Here is a 12736-nt window from a genome sequence, read left to right on the forward strand (position 1 = left end):
CCCCTGCTTTCTCAGTGCTGTGTTTCCAGGAGGGACCTTGGGGGTCGAGGGGGTGGTTTTGAGGGAGCGGGGCAAGGAAGGAAGGTGCTAGGAGTGATGTCCCAGCTTCCTGCAAAGGAAAGCAGAGTGGGCAGCATGGCTAGCCACAGCTGGTCCCCACAGCTTCAGCCCACTTGCCCCATGCAGGGTGGGTGGAAGGTGGAGCTGCCCGCTGGGCTCCCCCAAAACCTTGCACGCATCTTGCTGTGAGCTTGTCTTTAGTTTTGAGCCTCTGGAATCTGGGGTCTGGATAGGTGGTCATGGTGAAGCCCGGGGATGTGTTTCTGCAGCACCTGGGCCGCCAGCCACAGGGCAGGGCCAAACCCAGTATGGCCCTGTCCTCCCTGCCCAGCTCTGCCTCCCGGCCATGCTGGGATGGCAGGGCTCAGAGCTTCCAGGCATCATCTTCACAGCTGCCTGCCCTGTTCTCGGCTCTGCATCTGGTATGTGGGTTGAGGACCCAGATGGAGCCTGCCCTTTGTAGCCATCCTGGGTACTGTGTGGGTGCTTGGACCCAGGAGGACTGGGGTGGCAGATGTTAGGGAGGGTACCTGTATCTGGGTTCTCAGAGGCTGTGGTTAGGACGGGCAAGGCTGGCTGATACAGGTTAGCTTGGTTTTGCTTATTCAAAAGAAAAAATAGCTTCACAAGGAAATGAAACTAGCTGAAGCATTTTCTTGTTTTAGCAACTAAAAATTGTATTTGGTCAGTTTTATGTCTAGGGATTCTTGCTGTGGATGTTTTTGCCTGGCTAGAGATGGGTCAGTTGCCGTCCTGCCCTGGAACCTGGGGCAGGGCTGCTGCCCCTGCCGCAGACCCGTGCCCTTCCTATGACTCCTGCCGTGTCCTGGGGTACATTTCCTGCTGTGCACACAAGGCCCAACTGGGTCCACAGGAACCTAGTTTCCACTCTGCTTGGACAGCAGGCCCAGGGCTGGGGGGTAGGGGTGAGCCCTTCTCAGCCTTGCCCCTCCCCAAGGCTGACCCTCCAGGGAAGAGCTGCTTAGCATTGCCTGAAGGAGAAGGCAGGGAGCAGGCTGCTGCCTTCACTGTGGGGTTGTTGGGGAAATCAGGTGGAACCACCCTTTCAGAGGCTTCCACCACCTTGCATGCTGGGTCTGGGTTACACGGGGAGGCTCTTCCTTTACCCCCAGGCCTGCAGCGCTTGCTGGGAAGGATTTGTTCACGGTGCACAGCCTCCCAGAGCCACTTGGAGTCTTCTTTTGAGTGGGGGCACGTTCTGGGGCTGTGGTCATGCCCTGGCAACATCTGCTACCCCATGTGGTGGCTTCGTGCGTGAGGCTGCACTCCCCTAGCCGGCTGTGGGTGACCACCATTGTACCACTCGCTGTTACTGCCTCATATGAAAAACTGATTAAACCTTTATGCCCGTAGTCAGCTGCTGTGAGGTCTGTGTTTCTCTCCCTGCAAGGCTCCTATTGGAAGCAGCAGACACAGGCCTAAGGCCTGAGGCCCAGGGTGGGGCCCACACAAGGATGGGGCTTAGACTAAATTATGGCCTAGTGTTCTGGATTTCAGGACAGAAAGTCAGTTCTGATCCCTACTGTGTGTGGGACTGAGCCATGTGTGCTTGAACAGCCAACTGTTAAAAACCCATCAAATCCAGCCATGTGGTAAACGGTACCATCTGGGGATAAAACAAAAGTGTTGTTCACGTTTCTGGTGTGAATTACAGTGGTCCCTTTTCCCACCTGCTGCTTCTGCCACCCACTCTTGCCCTTGGGGGCCCAAACATCCTCCCTAAATTGTGTAGCTGCAGACTAAAAAAATCAGGAGGGTAATGAATTCAGGGCTCCGAGTTACTCAACCCAAGAACTGCAGGATGCTGGAGCACTGTAGACCTCCTGGCTCGGCACCTGACAGTTGTGCAGGAGCTGGCACTGCGAGGCTGAACTCACGTCCTCACCTCCCCGTGCACCCACCGTTTGCCTTGCTGGGAGCACCGGGATAGCACCCGGGGTCCATGCTTCCCCAGGGTCTGTGGGGCCCTGTCCTAGAGCTCCCAGGACACAGGTCTTACCTTAGAGTCCACATTATCCCAGAGCTGCCTTTTTCTAAGGACTGGTCCTAATAACAAATTGATCTTGCAGCCCATCAAAGGGTCTAAACCCAGAGTAAAAGCTCAGTTGCTCAGGCCGAGGTTATAAGCTAAGCAGCCACCAGGTGGGGCCCTTGGACACGACTCCTGACAGATGGTATCAGAGCAGCTGCAGCTCCACACACCCTTGTTTCTTATTTTCAATCTGTTAAATTTTTATATTTTTATCACATCCTGCCTCATTCCTCCAACAGAGGATCTGAGGTAGCTTACATACTCAAAAAGGGAGAAGAAAAGATGACAGCAAGACACCTCTGTTTAGTTGTCAGGACCACAGTGCGTGACAGAGCCAGGAAAGCCGCCATCCACTCTGCACTCGAGAGCATTATCTGTTTCAGAGCGGGGCTGCCTGGCTCTGGCGACTTCTGAGGCCTCCAACATAGGCCAGTTACACAAAAGAGGCTATGGGGGAGGGGGTATCATGTCCCCAGGTATTCCTCACAGTGACCTGGGACCGCCCACAGCTGAGCTACTGAGGGCCGAGGCAGCAGAAAACTGACGTGCCCTAATTAGATAACAGGCCTTGGGGCAGACCCTGGCCAGGAGGAGAGTCCATTTATGTTTCAGCCCTCGTGTAGGAAAGGTGTGTGTTTTCCAGATCTGAGAATCGCTGTAGGTAGCTCTGAGTGCCTCAGAAAGGAAAGGAGGTGACCTGCGCCAGCCTTTCCATGCGACTAATGCCGGGCCTAAGACCTTGGAGAACAGGCACCAGGTGCACAAGATCTCCTACCCCCACTGAATTTCTGAGCTTCCAGGACTGGAAAATCACGTGGCCTGAGGACAAAGGGGAGGACGGTCAGCAAGAGGCCGAGTCCCCAGAGTCTCAAGTGGCTCCACAGCAGCCAGGGACTCTGGGAGGGTGGGGAACCAGGCCATCACTGACCCTTACTTTGCAGAGAACCAGACAAACAGACCACCACCACGATTTTATTCTTAAATAAATGCTCAGCCTAAGGCCAGGTGAGTGGACAGGTGGGCAGAATGGGAAAAGTGCAGATCCCGGGCCAGCCCAGGGGAGGTGGGGTGGCCAAGGAAGGCAAGCGGGTATGCAGGGCAGGAGGGGAGAGTCAAACCACTAGAGTCCATTCTGCATGTGCCCAGAAGGGGCAGAAGGAACCTGCCCTCCCCATCCTCTGTGGGTGGTGGCGGAAAGCTCACTGTGGTCCCAAGCCCCGTGTACCCTGCGGGGGTTCCCCATGTCCAGCTCAGGGAGTGCAGGATCGACCAAGTGACTGGCCGGCTGCTGTGTCACTAAGTCTCCCCAGCGAGAGCTCAGGTTCAATGGCAGCAAGAGGGAGAGAGGGCCACATGCCCACCACCTGGGCTTCCACACCGGGCCATACCAGGCCACCAGCACTGCAGGTCTGCTGGGGCCGTCTCCACCTGCCCCACTGGCATCTGAGTCCTCTCTCCAGGTGCGAACTGGGCTCCTGAGCATCACAGGTGCTGGCACTCCAGGGGCTCCAGGGTGCCGAGCTGCTGACCAGAGAAAGAAGAGAGCGGGGCAGAGATCTTCATGCTTCCTTCCCACGGCTACCCTCAGTGCTGGTGTTCGGGCTCCGACTTCCCCAGGAATTCCCTAGACAGGGGACAATCAGGAGCCACGTCATTTGAGCTCAGACGGAAGATCCTGTCTTCTGCGGCCTCCAAACAGCCATCCAAGGCAGTGGGGAGCCCACGAGGGCCTTGCTCTCACACAGAAGATAGGCAGAGCGTAAAGGGCAGTCAGGTCCCAGCAGTAGGAATAAAGACAAAGCTGGGGGCTACTGTTCCTGACTATAAACTTTAGAGCACTACTCTGCTATAAATTTTCTATAATATATTCCTTTTATAATGGGTAAACTACAACCCCAAAGCAAACCCACATTCTTTCAGCTCACTGTCCCCTCTTAGCAACCCACGTCGCTGTAGCAAAGAATGGCAAACCTCTACCAGAAACGCAGCTTTGCCTTGAATGTTCAAAGGCAGCTGGAGAAAAGCTGGTTTGAAGTAGAATTACACATGGGATATATATACCTCATGGGGAGTTTATTCAAGCAACCAATTTCAGTCACCTACAGGGAGAAACTGGCATCTTGACCTACTTTTCAGAGCCTTCTGGCACAAAAATACACAGCAGAAACAGCCTCCATGAAGCCCAGTGCTCAGGTCAAAGCTCTCCTGAGCTCAGAAGCCTAAGAAAGGTACACCCTATGTCACCCACAGGGAGGTTTAGCATCTTGCCCAAGGCCACACAGCCAGGTGGTGGTAGGTGGGGCCTGTGTCCTCTGCTGGGGAGGTGAGGTTGGGCTGCAGCTTGCACAGAAGCCGAGGGCCGGGGATATTGGTCCATTCCAAACTCTGCCCTTTGCTACTACTGTCAAGGCCTCTCCCCTACACAAGGGCTCTACCCAGGCCCAGATGGGTGCTCACGGCCCTCCGGGCTGCAGCCCACATTCTGCCCAAGATTCTGGCCAGCGCAGGGCCGCCAGGAACACAGTCTCCCATCAAAAAGCAGCTGTGGACAAAAGCTTTTGAGGAGCAGTGACCCAAGAGGTGTGTAGGAAGGGACCTAGGCCCTGGCCCAGTTGTGGCTGGGATGTCAGCATCTGAGCACTCCGGCACACTTGTGGCCCCTGTGAGCCTGAACAGTGCACGTGAATGCCTGTGTTCTGCTGTGCAGGTCCACGTGGGCCTGTACAAACTAGGGAGACCGCCTGCCCTGTCTGAACGTGGGAATAGTCCAGGAGGGAGGAAGACAAACTCTCAAACCCCTCTGCAATGGAAATAGAAGGCTCTTGAATCACTGTGATTCTTGGCTTCACTGAAGCCCCCAAGCAGCTCCCACAGCTGCCACCGCTGCCCAGACGAAGTCCCTAGGTAAGAAGTAACTGTCTTACCTCAGTATCCGTGGAAGCTCAGGGCTCTTGTAGATGTATTTGTGCCTGTAGCCGAGGTCTGAGTGAAAAGGGATAAACTGAACTTTGAAGTCTCGGAAACTTCGAGATGGTGCAGCGATATTGTAGAGCTGGGGGAAAGGAGAGACGGAGTCAGAGCCCAGAGATGGTGGCCTGGCACGGAAGCCCAGGCCCTGAGGGAGACCTGCCTGGTGGCTTCCGGTTCAGTAGAGACCAATACAAGGAGCAGCCCAAGCCCCCATGCACACTGCCTCTGCTGCTACAGCACGGCAGGAGACCTAGGCGCCCAGGGCGAGCTGGCAGGTGGACCCTAGGCTTGGCTCCTGGCATGCCCACCACTCAAGACCATCTCTCTGTCCTCACACCTCCCGGACTGCCCCTCAGGGCAGCAGCCAGGTAGAGGAGCCAGGGCAGGTGCCCAGGGTGAGGGGTAGAAGCAGGGATGGTGCAGTCTCGGGGAGCTGGGACAAAGGGCGTGTTCCACAGGTTTAGCTGTGCACTCCTGGGCCAAGGCCACTCTACACGCTGGCTCGCGATGTGTCCCATTCAGCCTCCTCCCTGCCACCCTGATGGCAAGGGGGTGCAGTCTGAGCTGAGCCTTGCTGCACAGCTCTGCCTCCCCCGACTCCCCCACTGCTTCATTATCTTTGTGCCTCGCAGAGCCCGACTTCGTGGAGCCCGTCAGGAAGCAGCACTCTGAGCTGTGAGGTTGGCAAACACCCTCTAGGCTCACCCTGCCCTTGCCACTGCAGGGACCCAGGCGGCGCTCTCTTACCCCTCTTGGCCACAAATCTAATCCTGCTTCCTGGCAGCAAAGTCAAAGCAAATTCAGCAAAAGCCAATGCTAATGCCCCACAGACAACACGGTATGCTGCTGACAGCAGTCAATCCCCAAAGCAAGGCGTTTCTGCATCAGTTCTACCAGCTGCGACCCCTGCACCGCATTGGGAGACCCTCATCATCAAGAGGTTCTTTCCCTTCAGCCAATAACTGCTGAGCCCTCCCAGCCAAGTCCCGAGTTGGCCTGGGCTCTGAAAACACAAGCAGCCCCACCCTGAGAAGGACCCCTCTATGGGGAGCTGGTAGCCATCCACCTATTTTTCAAGCTCCTCTTGTGGATAGCATCAGTGGTCTGGACCCTGCCCCAATTCCAATACCAGACCTCCTATGCCTTTCCTGAGTGGCCTGGAGGTGATGCAGGGAGGACGAGGTGGCTTCCCGAGTGTGACATGGCCAGCACCTGGCCTGTAATGCTGCGCACAGGTGTCTCCTGCCCACCCAACCAGCCCAGCCCATGGGCGAGCCTGCAGGAGGCCTGCTGCAGCAGAGGCAGAGACCCGGGACACTTACCTTTTTGCCGAGCTGGAAGGGCACCACTGGGTCATCCTCGGCATGCAGGATGAGCAGGGGACAGGAGATGTGCTTCACACTGCGGAAGGGAGAGCGGCTAAACCAAGTGTCTACCATGGAAAGGGCAGGGTTGCCTGGACCCCCTGCCGGTAGCAGGGATCTGGGTTCGGGGGCTTAGGGCAGGGGCAGTCACCTCAATGCTTAACAGCCTGAATTCTGCTAGGTTTATTTATTTATTTTTTTTGATAGGTTTATTTTTACTAGAGAACTGGAAGTTAATTTCTTAGTTGTTTCTACCAACATCTATTTCAGCTAGGTGACTGGTGTCAACCTAACCTAGAGATCAGTTCATTCACCAAAACCTGGCCCCTCCATATTTTCTGAAAATTGAAAATGATTATTTATGCCAATTGAGATATTCTTTAAAAGTTTTTTATAAACTGAATTTAGATGAGCCAAAAAACTTCACGAAGTGAATGTTTCTAGGAATCTGTTGGTAAAAAAATAAAAATAAAAAATCAATACCCTTTATATTTGGTGTAAATGACATTTAAGGTCATTCCAGCTCTGAATGTTTACAAGTGAATTAAAATTTTCAGTAGGTTCGACAGATCCAAATCCCATCAGCAAGCCACATTACCAGAGTGGGCTGCCATGACTGGGCGGGGCCTGGGCTCTCCTGGTCCACCGTCACTGAGGTGGGTGTGGGACCCAAGCCTCCACTTGGACCCCCAACAGGGCTGTGCACTCCTGGCGCCTGGAGCAGGACTCAAGCAGGGGAGAGCTCCTGGCCCCTCAGATGCCAGCCCTTGCACAGCCTGCAACTCTGCTAGTGGCACAAAGCACACACGCGTGCTTCCTAGTAGAACATTTCTAATGTTTGAGTCCCTTCGACCTGAGACTTCTGGAGAAAGCAGCAAGTATTGGTACAGACCACTGCCCACCTGAGTTCAGGAAAGCCCTTCATGTCTGCAAAACCAGCCCCTGATTCCAGTGATGTGAGGGCCAGGGTTCACCCAGGGCCCCCACACTCCACCCAGCTCAGCCGGGAGGGTCAGGCCAGGGGTAGCTTCAGGGGACACAGTGGTCACTTTGTTTTTAAAAAGACATGCGGTTTATTCAGATAACTATTCTTAAGTTCCAAAACAATATTTACAAACAAGCAGAGGTTTTTGCTTATAATATTTGCTCAAATTTTAATTTGTTCTATTTTTATTTTTAGAACCAAAACATACTTTAAGGGAAAAAAATACTCCAATTTTTCATATTGTTTTAAAGGGTAGATTTTTAAATATTAACAATATTTAGATAAGGTTTTTTCTTTCCTTCTTTTTTGAAGAAAGGAAAGCCCATGAAGTAAAAATATCACAAAGATAATGTCAGCAAAATCTGAAAGTGGTTTAAAGAAAGTCCTTAACTAGGATATTTAACTTTTGGTTTACCTAATAGAATTATTTTTAATAATAAACTCTGCAATATCTTTATATAACCAGACATAAATCAAATGGCTAAGGTAAAGTCATTTTTTGAATAACAGTTAATATTACCGCCTTAATATATGTTCAGGAGTTCTGGTTTTGACAGACTATTTAAAAATAAAACAACTATACAGACAAAAAATATGTTGTCTTAATATTGCTTTAATTCTGTAGTCTTTTCAAATCCCTTATCTCCTTCCATTGCAGCTCTCTGCATGGCTCTCCCTGTTCACAGACCTGGCTGTTGGAGAACAGCCCTGAGTGTTCCGACTTCACCCTGTTTGGTTAATGTGACCAAAGGGCTCATCCTGGGGGTGCTCAGTGTTTTTCTAGATTGAAAAGTTACTCACTCAACCACAGTACTCACTTTTCATCATTTGCAAATTTAATTCCACTGCTTGTAATGGGATCAAGGAAGAACCAGTCAAACCCAGGGAAGTATCGATACATCTGAAGACAGATGGAAACCATTTTCAGAAGCGTGAAGATAACCATGTGGAAGGCAAAGGCCAGGGTTCAGAGAGTTTAATTAAGTTCATTAACTGTAACTGCAGGGGTGACATGTAGCCAAAGGGTCACCAGAGCTGTACTTTGGGCCCCTCTCACTCCCACTGTGTCCTGGCTTTGCCAATGCGGACAGAAGACTCACCTACCAGGCCCCACCAACTGGACATGGCAGAATCTGCCCCACAAACGGGGCTCCCACACCTTTCACCAGAGGCCAGAATCCAGCTCAAAAACCAGACTTCCCACAGACACAAGGGCCACCACCCCTAAGAAAATGGGGGTCCACAGATGTTTTCCTCACGTTATTTTGGAGAAAAGCAACATCAAAAACGACAAAATAAAGGGCTATTCTGGTCTGCACTAGAGCAGCACAAGGCCAGGACGGATGGACTGACATAGGTTCCAGAACACTTGGCCAGTCAGAACACTGGAATCAGGAATGGGAGTGTGATGCAGGAGAAAATAATTGGCCAGGCTTTAAAAGAAGGTCTAAGGCTTTATTCCCAGCCAGGAAGGGTGAGGGCCGGGTGAACCCACTGGGGTTCACCTGGGCTTCAACCTGAGACACGATTGGGAGGCCACACTCCCCAGTCCATGGTGTCCGGTTCCCAAGCACCGTCCACGTACAGAGCGGAGGCACCCAGCAGCTCTACTCTCGAGGCAGCCAGGATAGTAGCCCTGTGTGGGCTGCACCTCGGGCCACCAGACCACATAGGCACGGCCTCCAGTGGGCCAAGCCGCCCTCAAACAACCCAACTATGACCTGTCCTTCTGCCTGGCTGTAGGTTATAAACTTCTCAGGCAGCTCTGTACACAGACCAAGTGCGTGGAACTAGGATTAATTTTTAATAATATCTGTATTCATTCCAGCATTTAGTTTTTTATTTTTAAATTTTATTTTTTTGAGACAGGATCTCACTCTGTCACCCAGGCTGGAGTGCAGTGGTGCAATCACAGCTAACCGCAGCCTCGAGCTCCTGGGCTCAAGTGATCCTCCTGCCTCAGCCTCCCCCATAGCTAGGACTACAGGTGCACACCAATCCAAGCCGATTTTTTTTTTTTGGTAGAGACAGGGTCTCCCTGCGTTGCCCAGGTTGGTCTCAAACTCCTGGCCTCAGACAATCCTCCCACCTCGGTAGCTGGGACTATAAGCCCATGCCACAGAACCTGGCCACTAGAGTATTTAAATAATAACTTTTACAATTATTTTTTTCTGTAATTATTACTTAATAACTGTTTTATAGTAATTATTTTAATAAAATAATTTTTAATAAAATCTATACTTACCACTGAAAATGGATGGCTCTTAGCTTCTTCTCGGATATTAGTGAATGGAGATTCCAATATAAGGGCATCTGGAGGTGTCTCTAGATAAACGAAAAAACAAACAGGGAACTAAGCCATGGGCAAGAAGTGGACAACACAGATACAGGCCATGGGCTCTGACAGGCCCCTGGACAGGACAGTGAGCCCCGGCGGCCTGCCCTGCTAGTCCAGCACTGCCTGCAGCTCCTCCACCCAGGAATCTGCCTCTGCAGGCTCCTGCTGAGGTCAGCAGGTGCAGGAGGCGTCCATCTGAGGTGGCTTCGGCTGCTCCTGAGAACCACACTTGCTGCGCTGCTTACTGAGAGCCAAGCCTGTGTGAGGCTCCACAGCCTCTAGAGAATCCTGTGGAGAGGGCAGGCAGGGTCCGCCCCAGTGCCGTTCCACGTGGACACTGAGCCCTTAACAGAGTCTGTAGCAGGGTCGGGACGTGAGCACTCAATGCTGTCAGCCCAGGAGACCAGCAAGGCTCCCTTACCTCGCTCACAAAGGCGCCGCACCAGATTTGTTGCCACTCTGGGAAAAAAGAAAAGTATAGTTCAGTTGAATTATAATAAAAATTGTTTTAAATGAGACTGTTTTTACATTGGAAAGTGCCCAGAGAAGCCATGGGCTCTGCGAGGCCACTGGGTTTCAGGGCAGAGTGGAGGGAGTGAAGAGGCCCCCAGGACAGAGGTGGGCCCACTGCCCAGCCATTGGCTGACCCCTTGACCAGGATGGCAATGGCAGCCCGCCTCCTTGTCCCCAAGGTGTGTCCTGCCGCCTCTCCTGGGGCAGCCTCCGCAGGCTGCTGCCCTCCCGGCTGCTCTTCCCACTGTCACGTGGGCACTGCTGAGGCAGACAAGAGCGCAGCAGCAGTGGGGCCTCCCCTCAGCTGGGGGAGGCTGAGGTCTGCCTGCGCCAATCCTGGGGCCCACCAGGTGCCTCTCCTGGAGCTGCTCGCTCTCCCCACGAGGGAAGGGGAGGCCCTGACCTGGACACTCCCCAGCCTACAGGACACTGTTCAAGTGAGGAGCAAGAGGACAGAAAGGGCTGAGCCACTCCCCAGAGGGAAAGGCAGCAGAAAGGGGCGGTGGAGGTCTGGGCCCCATCAGCTCCTTTCAGATGCTCTGGACCTTGCACCAGCAGAAAGGACTCGGGCTGCCACAGGGATGTTAAAATGCTTCCTATCTTGCCTGTGTGGGAAGCAAGCCACCCACTTTCTCTCCCCTGAGCCCTGAAGACACCTCCTCAGGGCCAAGTCTCTTGGTGGAGACATTTCTACCTTGAGCTACTTCTTGGGGTGAGGAGCTGAAGTAACTCAAACCCTTGTGGTCTCTTGCAGTGCTTCCCCTGCTGCGTCCCACCACGGGGACAGGACAAGGCTGGTTGGGACTAGAGGCACCACAGGGTCCAGAGGCAACCAAGGCACCCTTGGGGTTCATGGCTCCCCTCAGACCCCTAGCTGGAGAGTCGCCTATGAAGACCTGCTCCGCTAAAAGCCACCTCCTGCCTGGAGCTCTTACCCAGTGCCCAGGGAATGGCCCCAAATATACACGGGGTTGTCACCACTTCTTGCTTTGATCCAGTCAAAAACATGGAGTGCGTCGTAGGTCATGCCCCGCTCGGATGGCGTTCCTATTGAGTCACCCCAACCTGGGAGGGAGAGACAGTAGGAAGACATCAAAGGCAGCTCACACAAAACCCATGCACACCCCCGGAGGGGCCCAGGGCCAGAGAGGACAGGGGAGCAGCCCACCCTGCTGCTGGACGGGCAGCACCCCCACGGCTCCTCGGGCACTGGGGTGGCAGCCCCCCTCCAGGAGAGCCCAAAAGCAACCCTCTCCTGCCCTTGCTGACTGGAAAACCAGAAGTCCCCTCACATGTCCCTCTAGGGTGGTGAGTGCAAATTTGATTAGCAACTAACAGAACAGCTGAGTCAACAAATATATCCCAGAACTTCAGACATATGCCCCGGCCAGGCCAGAGCCTGCCCATAGGCACTGGCATCCTCAAACCAAGGCCAGTGGCCCTCTCTGTCCCTCTTGAGGGGTGGCCACCCTCTCCCAGTTTCTTAATGGGCAGGACAGACCAGTCCAGGGCAGTGGAGTCTCTGCCATCATCATCCTCAGCTCTATACTTCTCCCACCTCTTCACTCTGTTATGACCCTGAACCCAAACAGCATCTAGTGCCCTTGACAAGTCCCCATAGGCAGCTGTGCCGGTGGGGGTTGTCGGATATGCAGCTGTGCTGGCATTGACCAGACACCACCCGCAACACCAAGGGGGCTTGGCAGGGGCAGACGCAGGGCGGAGCACTGACAGGCCCCCAGAGAAAGCCCAGCCTGCCCAGGGCCCCACACATGGACCAGGGTGAGCCCCAGGGGACAGGACAGGGAGTGGGGAGTCAGGAGGCTGATTTCTGGGTTCAAGGCAACCCTGACCCAGAAAGGGAAGGGGGCTGCTTTCACCTTAGGGACAAATTAGCATCTTATTTGCATAACAGAGGAAAAGTCACCATCTCCATCTCCAGCCCCAAACTACCACCTCCCCAAGGGCCAGTCTCCAGCCAAGGTCAAGTGCAATTGTCTTTCCGGCAGCTCAGCAGTGAGTCATCATCAAATGATCTGAAAGCAACACAAAGTTCAGAAAGAGCAGGCTCTGCAGCGTAAGCAAACCCCACCGTTACTGCAGCAGGATTGGCCCTTCCGGGGCCTCACAGACACCAGAGAAAGGAGAGAGTGATGCCAAGGGCCAGGGCCAGGCTGAGAGGCATAGGACACCCAGTGGGAGGTGGGGGCACAAGACAGAGAGACAGATGCAGTGACAGACACACAAAGAGAAAAAGACACAGAAAAGAGTCAGAGATGGAGCTAAGTGGTCACTTAGAAATGTGGAGACTCCTTAAGAGCTGAAAGGAGAAAGTGCTGTGGGGTTTCACTTCATGACAGAGTGCAGGGAGGTGAACAGCAGGAGGGCTGCACCTTCTCATTATCCTAAGGCCTCCAGCGTGTAGCAGGGAGAAGAACGGTCTTTTAGCACGC

At 53.4% G+C, this 12736-nt stretch overlaps 1 protein-coding gene across 1 annotated transcript in view; it reads right to left on the reverse strand.

Moving 5' to 3' along the window:
• Positions 1 to 3047: 3047 nt before the first annotated feature.
• The window catches only part of ABHD12 (abhydrolase domain containing 12), an 85587-nt gene continuing 75898 nt past the window's right edge, over positions 3048 to 12736 (reverse strand). Inside the window, exons 7-13 of the mRNA XM_012655046.1 lie at positions 11219 to 11348; positions 10192 to 10229; positions 9678 to 9757; positions 8251 to 8333; positions 6406 to 6484; positions 5038 to 5165; positions 3048 to 3737 (exon numbers count right to left, since the gene is read on the reverse strand). Coding sequence (XP_012510500.1) covers positions 3698 to 3737; positions 5038 to 5165; positions 6406 to 6484; positions 8251 to 8333; positions 9678 to 9757; positions 10192 to 10229; positions 11219 to 11348 — 578 coding nt within the window. The 3' untranslated portion in view covers positions 3048 to 3697. The remainder of the gene's footprint in view (positions 3738 to 5037; positions 5166 to 6405; positions 6485 to 8250; positions 8334 to 9677; positions 9758 to 10191; positions 10230 to 11218; positions 11349 to 12736) is intronic.

This window comes from Propithecus coquereli, unplaced genomic scaffold, assembly GCF_000956105.1.
Source record: "Propithecus coquereli isolate 6110/MARCELLA unplaced genomic scaffold, Pcoq_1.0 Scaffold459, whole genome shotgun sequence".
Lineage (NCBI taxonomy): Eukaryota > Metazoa > Chordata > Mammalia > Primates > Indriidae > Propithecus > Propithecus coquereli.